The 18,258-nt window shown below is 38.7% G+C and overlaps 2 protein-coding genes across 5 annotated transcripts; both read left to right on the plus strand.

The window, feature by feature from the left end:
- Positions 1 to 3,472: 3,472 nt before the first annotated feature.
- LOC140853994 (uncharacterized) lies at positions 3,473 to 4,923 on the plus strand. Its single transcript, XM_073249114.1, has 4 exons — positions 3,473 to 4,115; positions 4,220 to 4,424; positions 4,507 to 4,670; positions 4,775 to 4,923. The coding sequence occupies exons 1-4, from the start codon at positions 3,473 to 3,475 to the stop codon at positions 4,921 to 4,923; spliced, it is 1,161 nt and encodes a 386-aa protein (XP_073105215.1).
- A 2,315-nt stretch (positions 4,924 to 7,238) lies between these two features.
- LOC105058548 (glucomannan 4-beta-mannosyltransferase 1) lies at positions 7,239 to 16,536 on the plus strand. Of its 4 annotated transcripts, XM_073249305.1 has the most exons (11): positions 7,239 to 7,426; positions 7,505 to 7,872; positions 7,957 to 8,055; positions 10,758 to 11,010; positions 12,166 to 12,276; positions 13,400 to 13,536; positions 14,771 to 14,884; positions 14,975 to 15,174; positions 15,296 to 15,490; positions 16,207 to 16,327; positions 16,433 to 16,536. In XM_073249305.1, the coding sequence occupies exons 1-11, from the start codon at positions 7,387 to 7,389 to the stop codon at positions 16,466 to 16,468; spliced, it is 1,674 nt and encodes a 557-aa protein (XP_073105406.1). In that variant the 5' UTR covers positions 7,239 to 7,386; the 3' UTR covers positions 16,469 to 16,536. The 4 variants fall into 4 exon arrangements, with proteins under 4 accessions (XP_073105406.1, XP_073105405.1, XP_073105408.1 ...); XM_073249304.1 differs by having other exon boundaries at positions 16,207 to 16,536; XM_073249306.1 differs by having other exon boundaries at positions 7,247 to 7,426; positions 7,550 to 7,872; positions 16,207 to 16,536.
- The last annotated feature ends 1,722 nt before the right edge of the window (positions 16,537 to 18,258 follow it).

Genomic DNA, 18,258 nt, shown 5'->3' on the forward strand with positions numbered 1-18,258 from the left:
AAAAAAAGGAGCTAGTGATGACTATGCCCCCAATGATTTGTTCACAGACAATGCCATATTAAGGCAGTCCAATTACACTAGCTTGTGAAGCTGTATCCTTGAATTTCTCCAGATTCGCCTACAGAATGGGGAGTACGGTTTATGTTCAAATACCATTCATTTTGTTTCTGGAGGGAAATTCAAATACTGCCATTTTTGTTTCAGTAATTATCTAGGCATGTAAGTAATGACGCTTCTTAGTGAGTCGACCAGTTGCAAAATCAGTTACAAGATCATCCGATACAGGGTTTCCATAGTAGACTTGGAAAGATTTTTTATTTATCTATTTGCTTGCATCTCCTCCTGGAGGAAAAAAATTCAGAACGAAAAGAATAAATTTTTATTTCAACTTGTTGATAAAATCTCCTTCTCAAGCACGTATGTTGAACCAAGTAGTTTTTTTTCGCTGCTCAACCGCACAGCTTTATGCTTCCAATGCCTATTTAGACCAGTGTTATTAAATCCGGCCCGGCCCGATCGATCGGACCGAAAATCCGGTGACCCGGTCAGAAGACCGGACCGGTTATCTAATTAAACCGTTTATGCTTAAAATCCGATTAAAACCGCATGAACCGGCCGGTTGAACCGTGAACCGTCTGACCTGATTTAACCCGATTGAGCCGTAAAATTAAAAATTAAAATCTTCTGATCTTCGAGATCGACAGTTCGACTTCCCGTCGTCCCTTCGTGGCTTCATCTGTCTTTGTTCCTGAGCTCAAACCCCAGCCTTAGCCCATCTTCCCTCGGCGACGAAATCAGCAGCGGCAGCAAAGGAGGAGAACCGAGTCTTCTCCGTCTCCGGTGAGTAATCTGTTAGTGTTATCTAACTTTTTTTTTTCCAAATCTCCGGAGTCCGGCAGTGAATAGGATCCAGAATCAGCCCCTCCGGCCTCCGTCCGCTTCCTCCAAGGCTCCAACCGCGATCGCCCTCCTCTGCTCGCCCCCTCCCCTCCGGACCTCCCTCTGCCTCTTTCTTCTCCGCTCGGCCGCCTTCCCCCTCTGCGGCTTTGCCTCCTCCTCCTCCGCCGTCCGGGAATCCGCCGTCCGCCTCCTCTTCCTCCGCTCGAGTGCTCGACCCCCTCCCCCCTCTGCCTCCTCCTCCGTCGGCTCCTTCCCCCCTCCGCCATCTCCTCCTCCTCTGTACGCTCGACTCCCTCCCCCCTCTGCCCCCTTCCCCCTCTGCCTCCTCCTCCCTCGGCTCCCTCCCCCCTCCGCCGCCTCCTTCTCGTCCTCCGTGCGCTCGACCCCCTCCCCCCTTGGCCTCCTCCTCCGCTCCGTTCCCTCCCCCCTCCGCCTCCGTCCGCTTCCTCCAAGGCTCCAACCACGACCGCCCTCCTCTGCTCGCCCCCTCCCCTCCGGACCTCCCTCTGCCTCTTTCTTCTCTACTCGGCCGCCTTCCCCCTCCGCCTCCTCCTCCTCCGCCGTCCGGGAATCCGCCGTCCGCCTCCTCTTCCTCCGTTCGACCCCCTCCCCCCTCTGCCTCCTCCTCTGTCGGCTCCTTCCCCCCTCTGCCATCTCCTCCTCCTCCGTACGCTCGACTCCCTCCCCCCTCTGCCCCCTTCCCCCTCTGCCTCCTCCTCCCTCGGCTCCCTCCCCCCTCCGCCGCCTCTTTCTCCTCCTCCGTACGCTCGACCCCCTCCCCCCTCGACCTCCTCCTCCGCTCCGTTCCCTCCCCCCTCTGCCTCATCCTCCTCCTCCGTACGCTCCTCCCTCTGCCTCCTCCGCTCGGCTCCCTCCCCCCTTCGCATCATCCTCCTCCTCCTCCTCCATATGGCCGTCCGCCTTCCTCCCCCTTCCACCACCTCCTCCTCCTCCTCCTCCTCATACAGCCGCGGACATGGCGAAAAAAATTTTTTTTTTTTAAATACTGTGACAGTGTGAGTATGTGATTGTCTGCTGACACGACGAATTTTTTTTTTTTTTTTAAATACTGTGTGACTGACTGCAGTGTCACAGTAACACTAGACACCACAGTACAGTAAACACCCGTGAACATGAATTTTTTTTTTAATGATGCTATGCTGATTGATACAGTAAATATTAAATATTATTTTTTTAATTTCTGTAATCTGTGATCACCGTGAGTTTGACTCTATAGGATCATGGGGAAAAAAAAATTTTGGATAGAAATGAAAGAAGATGTCGATGACTTGATCTTGTTATTTATTTATTTTATCTTCTACTTATAAATTATAGCTTAATTTAATTTTCTTTGCAGATTATCAAAATGGCCTCTGTTGAGGGAAGTATGCCATCCATGGATGATTCAAGTAATACTTCATCCACTCAAATACCTGGGGTTAGAGGTAAAAGTGATCCTGCATGGAATCATTATAGAGAAGCTCCTGAACTTAGTGGTAATACCAAAAGGATGAAGTTGGCATGCTTGTATTGTGGAAAGTCATTTGCTGATGGTGGGATCAATCGCTTCAAACAACATTTTGCAGGAGTAAAAGGAGAAGTAGAACCATGTCGCAAGGTGCCGGTGGATATTCGCCTTCAAATGATACAAAATATTCAAGCTATTAGTGAGAAGAAGAAAAGAACAAAGGAAATGGGTGAAGATTATAATCCCTTTAGTGCAAGGCATAAGGAACATGAGGAACAAGTATATTATAGGCAATTAGATGAAGATGATGACATACAAAAAATTCCTCCCTCATCAAACAAGTCTACGGGTAATACAAGAGGTAAAAATATAGAAGGTGGAAAAGGAAAACAACTAGGAACAATTGAAAATTATTTCATGCCAAGAATAACTCCTGATACTCAACCAACTATAAAAAGCTTGTTGCAAAATAAAGAAGCAGTTGAAATGTGTGATCTTGCAGTGGCAAAATGGATGATAGATGCATGCATGCCATTTAATGCTGTCAACTCTAAGTATTATCAGTGCATGATAGATGCCATAGCTAGTATGGGGCCTGGTTACAAAGCTCCAAATTTTTATTCTGTTCGTGGTTATTTGTTAACCAAGAATGTTGATGAGGTAAAAAAGTATATTGAAAGCTTTCGTGCCATATGGAAGAAAACAGGATGCACAATCATGGCTGATGGATGGACAGATCAGTGTAGGAGAACTTTGATTAATTTTTTAGTTTATTATCCTAGAGGGATCGTATTTTTGAAAAGCGTGGATGCTTCAGATACCTCAAAGACAGCTGATATGTTGTACAAGTTGTTCAAAGAAATTGTCATGTCCGTTGGTTTTGAAAATGTGGTTCATGTAGTGACTGATAATGCTGCAAACTATGTTGCTGCCGGTAAAAAGTTAGAGCAAGACTTTTCTACACTTTTTTGGTCACCTTGTGCTGCTTATTGTCTTAATCTCATCATGCAAGACATTGGCAAGTTAGTTTCAGTGAAGAACACCGTAGCCCATGCTGCAGGTATCATAAAATATATTTATAATCATTGTTATCCTTTATATTTGATGAGAAAATTTACTGATGGAAAGGAGATAATTCGTCCGGCACCTACACGTTTTGCTACCAATTTTATTGCTTTACAAAGCATATTGGGCCACAAATATGCATTAAGAGCAATGGTGACTTCTAAAGAGTGGACAACTTCAGCTTATGCTAAGGATAGTAAAGGAAAAAAGCTCACCGATGACGTGCTTAATTCTCTTTTTTGGAATGAATGTGCAACTATTGTTAAACTAATAGAGCCTTTAATTCGAGTTTTGAGGATTGTTGACAGTGATGATAGACCTTCAATGGGTTACTTATATCATGCTATGCATCAAGCTAGAGATGAAATGATCAAGAGATTTAGAAGGAGAAAGATTGTAGTTGAACCTTATTTGAGAATAGTTGATTCTCGGTGGGATTTGCAATTACACCAAAATCTTCATGCAGCTGGATTTTGGTTGAATCCCTGTTTTCAATATGACTTAGAACTTATGGATAAATATCCTCGTAGTGTTTCTGGACTCTTAGATGTCATAGAGAGATATTCATTTGGTAATCCAACCTTGCAGGGGAACTTAACTAATGAGATGAGGTTATTTAGAAATACAGAAAATGACTTTGGATGCTCATCGGCTATAAATGATCGAAGTCGCTTGGCTCTAGGTAAGCTTGTTCCTTAGTTATATTCTTATGCTTTCATTAGTTTCATTGATATAAAGTTTTTTCAATTACATTCTATTTTAACAAATACAATATTTTGTATCTAGATGAATGGTGGGTCACCTATGGAAGTTGTGCACATAATTTGCAAAAGTTAGCTATTCGTGTTTTAAGCCAAACTTGTAATGCGTCCGGGTGCGAGAGAAATTGGAGCATCTTCGAACATATTCATTCTAAAAAGAGAAATAGGTTAGAGCATCAAAGGCTTAATGATCTAGTATTCGTGCACTATAATTTGAGACTACAACAAAGGTAATTTTATTATGAATGATATCCAATTGCTTGTATTTATTTCTTGTTATTTAATTTTCAAACTAACAAATATTAAATACAGATTTTATTTCAAGGGTCGCAACTATGATCCTATTGACTTTGAATTGTTTGGTGATAATGATGCGTGGATATTAGTTGATGAGCCATCAGAGTTAACTAGTGAGGAATTAAAAACTTTTCACCATGAATTGGCATCATGTTCTATTCAAGAAAATAATAATAATGGTGAGCGAATTATTTTATTATATAGTTTATGAATAAAATATCATCACAATTTTATTATAAATGATTTTTCTTTTTAACTTTTTGTTAAATTTATGATTTTGTAGATATATTGAACTTGGAAGATTTGGATGGTGATGATGGTGAAAATGATGGAAATGATGCGAATAGGAGAGAAGATGGAGGAGATGAGAACATTGCAACTCAAGAAGATGTTTTTGCAAATATTGACATAAATTTCAGTTCATTAGCTTGAATTTTTATGTTGTGTACTTGTTTATCACTTTTAACTTTTTTTTAAAAGATATTGAAGTGAAATGTCGTACATTATTATGTACTTGTTTGTTAAAACTTTTCATTTTGCTAGCAGATGTGGATGGTTATGTTTTAAACTACTAGTTATTATGTATTTATAACTTTATGCCATTAAATCTTTATATTTATCAATATTTTAGTCTAATTATTTGTATTTATAGGATTACAGTTTTGTTTCATTTATATTTTGATACTTGTAGCATTGGAATATATATTATCAGGACTATTATTGTATTTCTGGATATAAACAGGTCATTAAATTTTAGATTTTATGATTTGTGCATTGACCCGCCGGTTCAACCGTTGACCCACCGGTTCAACCGCTGACCCACTAACCCGGTGCCTTATTCGGGTCAAGGCCTGGGTCGGGTTTAATAACTTTGATTTAGACATTGAGTTTGTCATTCATGGCTAATGAAATGAATACTTCCACAATCATCTGACGACAAAATCTATTTGGTCATCTTTAAATTGGCCTTTTGGATCGGTTTCTTCTCAGATGAATTCCATTGATTAACTTATGATTTTCTTATAGTGTTTCGAAGGATATTTTAGTTCTTTTATTTTTTTATCTATTTCTGATCGTTGGATTAAATATAGATCATTTAGATTTTAAATAGTTGAAGTGCTAATGTGTATGGCTGATGCAGTAAATATTTCAAGGATTATGATTATTTCAATATTAAAACTGATTACAGTTCCTTAAATAAATTCTCGAAAATGATCTTCTTCGTTACCAAAGGCAGAGGAGCCACCGTGCTTTTGAGGGGGCGGGGGGTGTTGGCATTGAGAAGCCGCATAGGGTTGGAGGGGGTTATGTAGGGGATCGAGGATGGAAGAGTTGTGGATGTCAGGAGAAGGGGGAGGGAACCCCAAGATTGGGGGAGGGGGAGGGAGAGATCGAGAGTGGGAGAAGCTGTAGGTGTCGGGATGGGGGGTGTGAAGAAGCTGTCGACAAAAAGAGAGATGGAGGAGTGGGCGGGGGGGCCTTGAGGAGCGGTGGGGAGGGGCACAGAGAACCCACGAATAGAGGGACACAGGGGAGGAAAAAAATAATAAAAAATATTATTTTTTTTAAAAAATAATAAAATATATAAAAATAATTATATATAATATTTTAAATATTTTTATAATATAATATTATAAAAAAACATCTTTGCAAAATCATTAACTTATTGATATTCTCATTTGACCAAGAAAAACAGATTTGACTATAAAAGGGATTGAAGATACTGGTGTCACTTAAAGTGATGGGTCCCTTGCCATGACAACACCAAAGAAAAAGAGGCACTGGCGTTACACCCACTCATTAATGTGAACAGGCATGAACGTGGTGCAGAGTGGACGATAGGCCGAATGAATAAAGTTGGTAAGAATTAATGTGGGGCTTGGCATATTCAATATCCTTTTCGATTGTATCTGTCTCTGTGCAGTGGCCCTCCTCAAACTGTCCACATGGATGTCACGTGGCATGATAAGTACCAGAAATGCAAGGCATACAACCAAGCGTTCGGACTCCTTAATCTTCTCATCTAATGAGGGGTGCTCTAGGGGCAGGAAACACAGAGACCACACAAGATATTAGTTTCTGCTGTGGTCCTATAAATCTTTCCTAGTGAAACTAATGTTAATACTATATCAGTCTTGACAACCCATCTATCTATCAATTTTTTTAAATCTTATGATAAGATTATCATGATTATATCATTGAACGGGATGTGCTAACATTTTGTCCCATCTAAATATTTGAGACAAGAGATGCTCCAAAATATCTTAATCAGAATACTAGATAATGACAGAACAATTTTGTCCTGATGCTTGGAGTGGAATATTATTGAGGTATTCAGTGGGATATCTCAATTTTGAGACCATATTTTTAATATTTATTTATGGTCACAAGAACACATGTAGGCCCCAACTCTTTTTAAGAAAGTTTTATTTTTTTTTCTCTTATTTTTATCTTTAGCAATTGAGTTTTAAAATAAAAAAATTATTGTCTACACTGTGTGTACTATGTGATCGCCAATAATAACTGTTGATTCATTTAAATCTTATTCATCAAGCATTTATCGCGATGCATCACCATCAAAATCAGCAATCCTGATTGGCTGCATGTACAGACCAATGCAATAATTTCTCTTTCAGAGGACCCTTGGGAGACATTGACCCTGGCCATATGTGCACTTGTGGACCTTTTTCCACTAGATGATAGATGATGGTGCCCCTTGGTGTTAGGGGACTTAGCTGTCACCCCGTCCTCCGGTCCCAGCGAGTAAACGGAGGAGCCACAGGGACCTCAGTTTCATATCCAAATCCCTTTGGCCTTCAGATATATTATAAATATACAACAAAAAAGGCAAGCAAGGGAGAGACGAAGTAGGTGGAAATCCAACAGGTCAAGCTCATGGAAGGGATGGCACCCCCTCGAATGCCGTCAGCAGCTGGTACCCCCTGCTTGATATCTTGCTTCTATTTCCTCCTCTCCCTTTAAATCCTCTGCTCTCATGGTTTAGCATTTGTAGACGTCAATGCATATCATTCTCCCCTCTCTGCATGGATTTCTCAAGGTTTCGGCTTCCTCGCCTCGCTGTACTCTTCTTTGGAGACGTCGCCGAGCTTTTCCTGGCACCAGATTTGGGTGATATGGGTGCAGATAAGAGCCAATGCGGTGGCGCCGGTGCTGAAGCTCGCCGAGGTGCTGTGCTTGATCATGTCGGTGATGCTGATCACGGAGAAGTTGTCGATGGGCACCGCCAGCCTCTTCGCCAAAGTATTCCGGTGGCGGCCGGAGAGGCGGTACAAGTGGGTGCCCATGGGGCAGGACTTGGAGATGGGCAGCCTGGCTTATCCCATGGTGCTTGTACAAATTCCCATGTTCAATGAGAGGCAGGTCGGCCAAAAATTTCTCTTCTTTCTTTCCCTTCTCTGCTTATTCTTTGTGTTGGGGAATTCATGCATTGTTTTTTTTTTCCAGGTGTATAAGCTCTCTATTGGAGCAGTATGCGGGCTTTCGTGGCCATCCGATCGAATCATAGTCCAGGTTCTCGACGATTCGACCGACCCCGAAATTAAGGTAATTTGTAATTTTTATGAACCCAAGTAGTTAATTTCAGTTCTTTTCTTTACTATATGAGCTTTTTGGTGCATGACGCACTATCACATGATATGTAATACTTGAATTCTGGATCTCTAAGGCGTGGGTGGAGATGTCCTTTTCCTGGGTTGAGACCACCCACTGGACTTAATATATTGAAGGGCATCTTTTAGAAAAAGATGGTAACATGGGCATAATACTCTGCTTTCATGATGCTAAATTGTGAAAACGTTTGATGGCCTGAGCAATGGGTCAGTGTTAAGGCTGTCAATTGGCTGGGTGTTCCCTTAATCTCGACAGGATTGCCTATCTTTAAGCTGGGCATTGACCTGATACAACATCCAAAAGGCTGGTCCCATGATGATAACTGCATCAATATTATTTAGTTACATACACCGGCTTCAGATATACCAGCTTCAAGTCTGTCTTTGTTCCTAAGTTACATTCTCAGAATATGGATACGACATATATACTTCTATCAGTATACTATTACAACCGGCCTCCATCTGAAAAAGTGCAATATGAAACGCTTAGAAACTAACCTAGCTATATTGCTATAAAAAGATCATGGTTGAGTGCCCCCAGAGTTTCCAACTCCACTTAGTTGGGAAGTCATGCCTCTTTGGCTCGCCAAAATGGATGGAATTGCCTAGTTTGGGGTGTGCTGAATCGTATTGGCACCGGACTGAGAGGGTTCCAGCATTCCAAACAAGACACTGGCAAGGAGGAGGGGAGCTAGAAGGAAATGGAGGAAAAGAGAGAGGTGGGGATGGAAGGAGAGGGAAAGGCTGGAGAGGCCGTTAGAGATCCTTGGATGACTAAAGGAGCATGGCAGAGGGAGAATCAAAGAGAGGAAGAGGGGGGGGGGGGGGGGGGAGGAAGAGGCCGATGATGGCCACTAGAGGGCCTTGGAAGCCCTTGGATGACCTCCCCCTCTTCCAAATTGAAATAGGGGAGATTTGCCTCTGTTTCGGTCTTTTTTTTTTTTTTTTTTTTTGCCGACTCATAGGGTTGCCAACTATTTGTGAGTCAGCAAAAAAATAAAACACGATCGAAATAGGGGCGAATCACCCCTGTTTCAGTCCGAAAGAGGGGGAGATCATCTGATGGCCTCCGCGGCCCTCTGATGGCTACTGGTAGTCTCTCTCTCTCTCTTCCTCTATCCAGTTCTCCATCTCCCCCACTCCTCTACTTCGATCATCTAGAGGCCTTTGCAGCCCTCCGGTGGCCACCACCAACCTCCCCACCCTCTTCCTCTCATTCCCTCCTCTTCCCCCCGCTCTCTCTCTTTTCCTCTCTTCGGTTCTCCCTCTTCCCCACTCTCTCTCTTTTCCTCTCTGCGATTCTCCCTCTCCCCCACTCTCTGTTGTGTCGGTTCAGGCCCAGCATGAAATGGTAACTGCACTGCCAGTCGACTGGTCCGAGCCCTGATACCGGCACGGTGAACCTTGCCTCTTTCTTTATGTTTCATGGTTGCCCCTTGCTTATGATAAGGATACTCATGTCATTTCTAATGCACATACTTTATTTCTCTCTCTTTTTAGCATGCCTAGACAATCTGTTGAAAAAAAAGAAAAAGAAAAGAAAGGAACAAAGGGTGCATCAATAATTATATAAGCACATCATCGAAAATTTGCCTCTTAGTTTATCATAAATATGCTGCTATTTTTCATGAAAAAATTTGCTTATTTTGTTAATGGCACGTAATTAGCTGACAAATAAAGTATACCTGCCAGTGCTAAGGTATGTGCTTGTGTATGTAATTTAGTAAAAAAAGGAGAGTATCTATAAACTTACAAGCTTATCATGATCAAGATAGATGCTAACCATCTAGTGTCTAATCTTGATTGTCCATAGGTTAAAATCAAAATATCACATGCACTAGCGTGTATACTAATTAGGAATCTCGTACAAGTTGTTGTTTGAGATATGCAGCCTGCTTCTTGATAGTTAAAATCGATAAAACTTGATTCAAACCTCACTGGAGCTAAGTCAAACTTGCCCAAAGCAAACTCAAAGGTGACTTCATTTGTTTGAACAGTTTGGTTTATTCCTTCTCGATCTTAAACATAGTAAACAAGTCATGCTTTGGTTGCAAAGAGTTTGGAGTTCCAAATTCTTTATTGTGGTATGGTTCTAGACTAGGGATGCCATTCAGCTGAGCTTGATCAAGCTTGTGTCTGATCAAGCTTGGTTTGAATTTAACTTCAAGCTTGTTTTACTCATTCAAACTTGATTTGTTTAGCTTTGAATGACGCTTTTTATTCAAGTTTTTTTCTAGTTGAGATCCAGCCAACCTTAAGTTGCTCACTTTCACTTCATTTGACAGTTCTGATCTTGACAAGCTCCAACCTAACCAAAACTAAATTCCAGCTCTCCTATGATTTATGACTCATAATTTGCAATATTGGATTCATATGTATGACTCACTTACTTGGTAAAGAAACAAAAAAAATATTGATTGTTAGTTTTTACTTAGTTCACTAATGTGATTTTCATGTGAAATCTAAGCGGCAGCAGTTTTTATCTCATTAAATTATTTAAATCTCTCTCTCTCTCTCTCTCTCTCTCTCTCACATGCACAAACAAACAAATGTTATGGTGTGGATTTTCCTTTTGTTGGTACCCTTACGGGTTTTCATTGCTGTCTAAATTTTTTGTCTTCTATTTTTAAACAACAGGAGTTGGTGGAGCAAGAATGCAAGAAATGGGAAAGCAAAGGGATTAACATTAAATATGAGATAAGGGACAATCGACATGGATATAAAGCAGGTGCTCTAAAGGAAGGATTGAAGCGCGACTATGTACATAACTGTGATTATGTTGCTATATTCGATGCAGATTTTCAACCTGAAGCTGATTTTTTATTGCGAAGTATTCCTTTTCTCATCCACAATTCACAAGTAGCTTTGGTACAAGTTCGATGGAAATTTGGTGAGAGGATGGTTATGCTCGACTTATTTTTTTTCTCATTATTTATTGGAGCAACAAATTTGTAAGCTTGTAGAAGCAAGAATTTAGGTCCCAATAGGATGTCCCACGGGACATCGGGATGGGATACCATCGCATATGTTAGAATAGGGCCGTTCTGCTAGCATCCTAGCATCCTGGTCTGGATATCTTGAGACATCCTTTGTCCCAAGTGTCGAAACGGAACGGACGATGGCACATCCTGTTTCATGGAAAAATTGGGATTGCCTCATCTCACGGGATTTAAAACCTTGTGCAGAAGTAAATTGTCCGGTACTACAAGAACATTTGATGAATTTTTAATTTTTGTTGAAACATTAAATTAGATATACAAACCAAGTGCACTCCATGATAAATGCAAACTTATATATTGGATTAGTCTATCAACTTTCTGTTCCAATTTCGTTGCAACAATGAATTATAACTTGTTATGTCACTTGTTGAATTAATAATAATTTCAAAATTGTTAATGTTAGCAGTAATCAGTAATGCATGTGTCTGACAATGCCTCTTCTAGAGTTATGCTGAAAATGTTGCTGAAGCCTTCCCATTGGTGGTTCACGTTTTTCAGTTTGCAAGGAATCAATATAATGTCATTCTCTAGGGCTAGATATAGCTTGTTCTTAAAAATTTGCAAGGGTTCTATATTTCCTTTCATCTATATTCTCTTTCCATTTTCTATCTTTAATTTTTCTGTCAATGCTGCCATTTCACATGTTTATAAGGTCTACGTGATGCATGCAGAATATTGTGGAACAACTTTTCGACTACGATTTTTTTTTTTTTGAGGAAGGATCAGACACAAAGTCCCTAATAAGCATTCATTAAGATAATGAGTAACCTCATAGAGGAATACAAGGAAGAAAGTAAAGAACACAAAGTTGTAGCTTTCCAGTTTATTGACCATTCACATAAAGTTGTAAGGGGTTGGTTATTCAAATTTTCAAGGTGAAACTTTAAACTGGGCTCATACTCATCGGATAAGGCTTTCTTCTTCGAGTTACAGATGAATAAATTAAATATTTTACATTTTTTTCTGGAGTTCATTTCATGGAACTAGAATTTGAGATTCTACTGTTGCCTTTTTTTTTTCTTTGAGATGAGTTTTTGATCTTGTAGTGAATGCCAATGAATGTATGATGACAAGGATACAAGAGATGTCAATGGATTACCATTTTAAAGTTGAACAAGAATCTGGTTCAACCATGTACGGCTTCTTTGGTTTCAATGGTAAGCAATCATCTGGATTTCCTAAAATTTCTTATTTGAAATGCCTGTAATGTACTACTATATTGTAGCAATGGAGAATCTGTGGCATGCATCTCACATCTATACCCAAATAAAAATTTTCCTATAATTTATTGTGATTATTGATTAATTAGATCTATGAATTCAAATTGTGTGATAGAGAATAAATAAGCTTTCATTTATGAGTGGAAAACTTAGTTGGATCTCTTTGGACATCTAATCGTCACCATGCTTGAAAAGTAGTTTCTTCTAATGAAATTAGAGTACATGGTATTCTCCAAGTCCAATTCACTCACCAGGAGTTTGACAATGTATAGAATGAATAAAAATTTGAATCTTGATAACAACATCAGGAACATATGCAGTGCTTGCTGACTCAAACCTACCTCAACGATAGCATAAAAAGTGACACCTATTCTCAAATTGCCTATGATGTATATTTTTTATTGGGTGCAAGCATAATACTAGTAGAAGATAAGAAAACAAAGAGATATTAAATGGTCTAAAATGTAAAAAGAAGCTCTTCCAATTAGTTAATTAAGATGAGTGTAGATTAAAGTTTTCATACATTGACTGGTTTGAATGAAGAAGGTGAATTTAAAAATAATCAATCTAATAACATATGCAAAACTGATGTTTCTTTACACACATGCATCATGCATGCACACACACACCCACATATATTGGGAATACTATGGGGGCACTGCCAAATTTGGTTTATCTAAATGAAACACTTGAAAACACCCATTAATGTTCAAACCTAGAACCTTTTAACCAATATTTGCCGTCTTGGTACCAGACCTCATATCGGTACCATCTTATTATAATATCAATATGCAGTATGGTACGACATGGCAAGATATATCGAGTGTCAGTACGATACAAGATTGTGTACCGATTTGGTATTGGTACAGTACGTTACATCCGATAGAGTACGGTATTGATTGGTTGCTTCTAACAATTGAAGGAGCAGTCAGCTGCTGACTATAGCCAATTTGCAATATTTCATTCATTATATGAAACTAGATAAACAGATTCCAAATGGAGGATTTTCATGGTCAGGAAACACTAGCTATTCTCTCCATTTTTTGTTTTTGGATATAAGGAACTGCTGGTGTTTGGAGAATATCAGCTCTTGAAGAAGCTGGAGGATGGAAAGATCGAACAACAGTGGAGGACATGGATTTAGCAGTTCGAGCAACTCTTTGTGGTTGGAAATTCATTTTTGCAGGCGACATCAAGGTATTGATTTCATTGTTTTGTATATGGATGCTTGATCTTTTTCAGAATTCTGCACACCACGATGCTATGTGATTTGAATAAATTACTTTGAAAACCTGGTCAATCTCGACAGAGCATTTGATTAAATTTATCAGACATATTATTTTGGACAGACTTTGATGTTAATCCATAAAGATCTGGAGCAAACATCATTTCATGCTTTGAGGAAATGATAGGATTTCTATGTAATGTCACTCTTTGCATGAAATTTCAACCACTTCCACGATATCTGTTTATTTCTGTTGTATTCCTACTTATTATTATTTTTTAACAGTAAACATGCATTACCCCCTGACTTTATTACCCCTAAACATATCTGTCCAGTGAAATGAAATAATCAGCAGAACAGGCTGACCACAATTTGGTGAAGGTCTGGCAGTCTCCACTCCTGATCATTTATCATACAACATTTTTTATGAGCTTTTGGTATTACATTTATTCTTTTACTATTAGCATCATAAGTTCAATCAGAATTCCACTGCATTTTCTCGGCTGATTAGATATGAATTTTTTACTTACAAGAGTAGTTAGACTTGAACATTCTTTTGTAAAGTTGGCTATAGTTACATGGGCATCAACAGCACTTATCTCAGCTTGTTGGGGAGAGGTTCTCAGTTCAATCTTGGATGATGGCAATAATCACATGGGCCCAATTTGTTGTAATCTTGCATTCATTTACTTTGTTTTAGAGTATTCCTTTAAAAAATTTATCTTCTGTTTACTTAAAAAAAAAGATTATTATATTTCAGTAGGCTAGTATGAGTCCAGCATCCGAAAACTGCTCTAATGAAGGCAAATATAATTATGAAAACAACTTTTCATTCCACATACAACATTTTTGTAAGGATAACATAATTCAAGCATTATGAACCACTGTAAATTCTTGAAAACCTGAATGGTTCATTTGGTATGAATCTAGATGTTCTTGAGTGATTTCTTTGGAAGTATAATCCTTCGTATTAAGATAGTAGCACAAAGTAATGAAAAAAATGATGTCTGCTATCCTATAATCTGAATAACAGATTCTAGTCAGGGACCAAGTTAAATGATTATCTGTGATGCATGAAAATATACCTTGATATTCCCTCAAAAAGAAAACAAAAGAGAATAATGCCTTGATAATGTAAAAATTTCTGAATTAAATTTCCATCTATCTCCTTTTAAATGCAATCCTTAGGAAAAAAAAATATTTCAGGTTAAAAGTGAATTGCCTAGTACATTCAAGGCGTATCGTAATCAACAATATCGATGGGCTTGTGGTCCATCTAATTTATTTAGAAAGACTGCGGAAGAGATACGAAGGACAAAGGTTAGTATTTGTACTCTTTAACTCTGTGCGTGTGCATGTTTTGGTGTTTTTGCCTCATTTTTTTTGTTTTCCTTTTTCAAAATGTTGCAGAAAATATCACTATGGAGGAAAATACATTTGATGTATAGCTTTTTTGTCGTTCGGAGGATTATATCCCATATTGTTACCTTCACATTTTACTGTGTGGTCATACCAGCATCAGTTTTTGTTCCGGAAGTCAACATTTCATCGTGGGGAGTGGTTTACATCCCCACAACAATTACTCTTCTGAACTCAGTTGGAACTCCAAGGTCTGTGACTACATCAATACCTCGAATTAACTTTTATCAAAATGTTGAAGAACTCTGGAGAAAATTTGCCACTGTTGAATATTTTATTTTCTTCTTTACAGTTTTGTCTCTTTGGTTGCAGCTCATTCCATCTATTACCCTTCTGGATCTTCTTTGAGAATGTTATGTCCATGCATCGCACAAGAGCAGTTCTGACTGGTCTATTGGACATGGGAAAAGTAAATGAATGGGTTGTGACTGAGAAACTAGGAAATGCTGTAAAGGCAAGTAATGACAAAGAACCTGGCAAAAAATCTGGATCACCATCATCCAAAAGGTAGTTTGGGTACCATCTTTCCATTGCATTGACATTCAGATTTAATTATGTATACTAGTTAATGAAAATATTTTTTTGGTTAGCTTCGTGCGCTTCTAGTGAATTTTCTATTTCAACTTGACATGTAGAGCTAGAATTAGGCTGGGCTGGTTCCCGTTGCTATGGTCGCAGCCCACTTTTTGGGCTTGGGGTTGGGCTGAGGTTCCACCTTCTTTTCTTTTTTTCACAAAAATAAAAAAATAAAAGAGTTCCAGACCAGATCTGAACTCGAGCTCAGCCTGAAGCCTGATTGAGCTAGCTTGGAGGAAAAGAAGAGAGATACCCCCGCCCAGGGGATATTTGGGCCCCCCTAAGCATCTGCAGAACCGGGCCCATAATTAATTACTCCAGCCTTTATTTTCAAATACAACCTTGAGCCGGATTTCCTCGGGCCTAGTCCATGGATTGATCCAAATCCAGCTTGGCCCGATAGGCCTTATACTGGCCTGGCCCACTTCCAGCTTTATTTACACGTGTATACCTATGTAATTAAGTGATGTAACCAATCGCTCAACAAATTCTAAGGACTTCATATACTCACTTTAGGAAAATGATACAATTTAAACATTCCAAAGTTATTAGATAAATATATTAAGTCATATTTTGCTATTGAGATTAATTTGTTGGCTCTTTATATGATTGAACATGAGTTATATTTAGCCATTGTTTTTTATCAGGATTCTTCTCCCAGAGCTTGGAATGGCAGTATGCCTTTTCCTATGTGCATGCTATGACTTTGCCTGTGGGAAGAACAACTACTTCTTTTACATCTATCCACAATCCATCACATTCTTCATCGTGAGTATCGGTTATGTTGGGACCTTTGTGCCCAGCTGACAAACGATTGACTATAATGTTCATCTCAATAATTGTCCTAATTATTATTTTTTTCATTTTTTTCAGCAAGCAACTTTTGATACTTTTTCCTCTGAAAGTTGAATGTGTAATACCAATATTTGAACCTCTGTTAAATCTTAACAATGAAGAAAATGAATTCTTTTCGCATCTTCTTCATTGACAATGTGGCAGGATTATCTTGTTCATTTGGTTAAATTTGTCATGGTTTAAAACTTAGATAATGTATATTGAAGGCATAAGAGTGATTTTAGTTGTTTAGTTATTTATTTGACTTAATAGGAGCAAATACATGGTTAAGATTAGAGAATCGTATGCACTTCTTTTTTTGCTTCCAAGCATCTGCATGCACCTCTCTGATGATTGGAAATGCAAATAAATTTTTTTTTCATTTTTAAATATTCTCAAGCACAATAAATAAACAAAATAAATAAATACACAATAAATAAATAAGTAAATAAATAAAATAATTAAATAAATAAAGGATGCTTTCATCTTAAGGATAATAGATTTTTTGATTGTTAAACTGCTATAAGTTATATAGAGTTACTACTCTATATAACTGCTCTTTAGCTGCTTTGAAAACAAATAGTGCCCATGATTGAAAATTATCAGTTATATAGAGTTACTACTCTTTGCTTCCTCTACTTTGTAGACCTCTCATACTATTCCAATCATTCAGCACTTCTACATGGTTCATTTAAATAGGACAAGCATAAGATTTAGGATGGGCACCTATGAACATTCAGGATGTGGTTCCGGAACTATTGCTGGCATCTCCAATGCAGATTATTAAAAAAAATTAATCAGATCAAAAACATATTTTTGGATCCATATTCGAGAAACAGCATTAGCTGGGTTGGGTTATTTGTATGTCCAATGTGAACCAGATCTGCCAAGAATTGGCTGTTGCTCTTTTGATTACAGCTAGATCCGACCCATTTCAGGGTCTGCTTTGGGTTGGGTCTAAGATTTCGATGTTAGACTAGGATTGAAGAAACTAGACTTGGGCTTGGGTTTAAGCTCTAAAACCCTTCTGGAGCCTAAACACAGGAAGCTCAAAAATGAAGGCTGGTTCTGGACTCATTGGGTCCCTTTGAGCCTTATCATATTGGCCCTGTCTTGATTCAGGTCAGCCCATTAAGCTCGTAATCGAATCCATTTGAGTTTGATTAGGTCAGGTTCGATTCAGTGGAACCAAAGACTTGAAGAACTCAATTGGATCGGACCTAAATTAGTCCTACTGCAAAACAGCATTTAGCCTGAAAATTTGTCCTCAGAAAAGTTTTTGGTTTTGGGTGGCTAACAGATCAGATTTGAAAGAGTATTTTTCAGGAAACCTTCTTTTCTAAGGAAAAGCCTGAAAATAGACCAAGATAACTATTTTCCTTTTGCAAGGTGTAAGTTTTTGGTGTTTAATCGTAGCACACCCATGGTTCACATCTTGAAAAGCAGCAACGGAGCATTGATGTACTACTAAACTTTCAAATATTGAGATGAATAACGTAATTGCGATACTGGGGAAGTTTTTGACAGGTATGGACTCAGGGGGACTTTGGCAACTTTTTCAATATTTTGCCTCTGTTTTTAGTGTTAATTATGCTGACTTCTTGCAAGTGTTTGGCCAGTGTCAACTCTTGTCTGCCATTTCTTTCAAATAACAATAGTTATAATTGTCACCTTCTTTATTTAAAAGCATAAAGAGACAAAAAAAACGGTGACAATATTTCATTATTATTCCAAATACAATGTTGAATTGGCAGTGTTCTAAGATATCTAGTTCCTTATTATGGGATTTGGATATGCCGGCACCTTCGTCCAAGGGAGCAAGTAGATGAACAGAATAAGGACTACAAATTATGCACTGGTGTAGG

This window comes from Elaeis guineensis, chromosome 15 (genome assembly GCF_000442705.2).
Source record: "Elaeis guineensis isolate ETL-2024a chromosome 15, EG11, whole genome shotgun sequence".
Taxonomy (NCBI): domain Eukaryota; kingdom Viridiplantae; phylum Streptophyta; class Magnoliopsida; order Arecales; family Arecaceae; genus Elaeis; species Elaeis guineensis.

Coding starts and splice junctions, on each gene's coding strand:
- LOC140853994 (XM_073249114.1), top strand. CDS start 3,473: ATGAGAAAATTTACTGATGGAAAGGAGATAATTCGTCCGGCACCTACA. Junction 4,116..4,219: donor TCGAAGTCGCTTGGCTCTAG/GTAAGCTTGTTC, acceptor TTTTGTATCTAG/ATGAATGGTGGGTCACCTAT. Junction 4,425..4,506: donor AATTTGAGACTACAACAAAG/GTAATTTTATTA, acceptor TATTAAATACAG/ATTTTATTTCAAGGGTCGCA.
- LOC105058548 (XM_073249304.1), top strand. CDS start 7,387: ATGGAAGGGATGGCACCCCCTCGAATGCCGTCAGCAGCTG. Junction 11,011..12,165: donor ACAAGTTCGATGGAAATTTG/GTGAGAGGATGG, acceptor TTGATCTTGTAG/TGAATGCCAATGAATGTATG. Junction 15,491..16,206: donor GGATCACCATCATCCAAAAG/GTAGTTTGGGTA, acceptor GTTTTTTATCAG/GATTCTTCTCCCAGAGCTTG.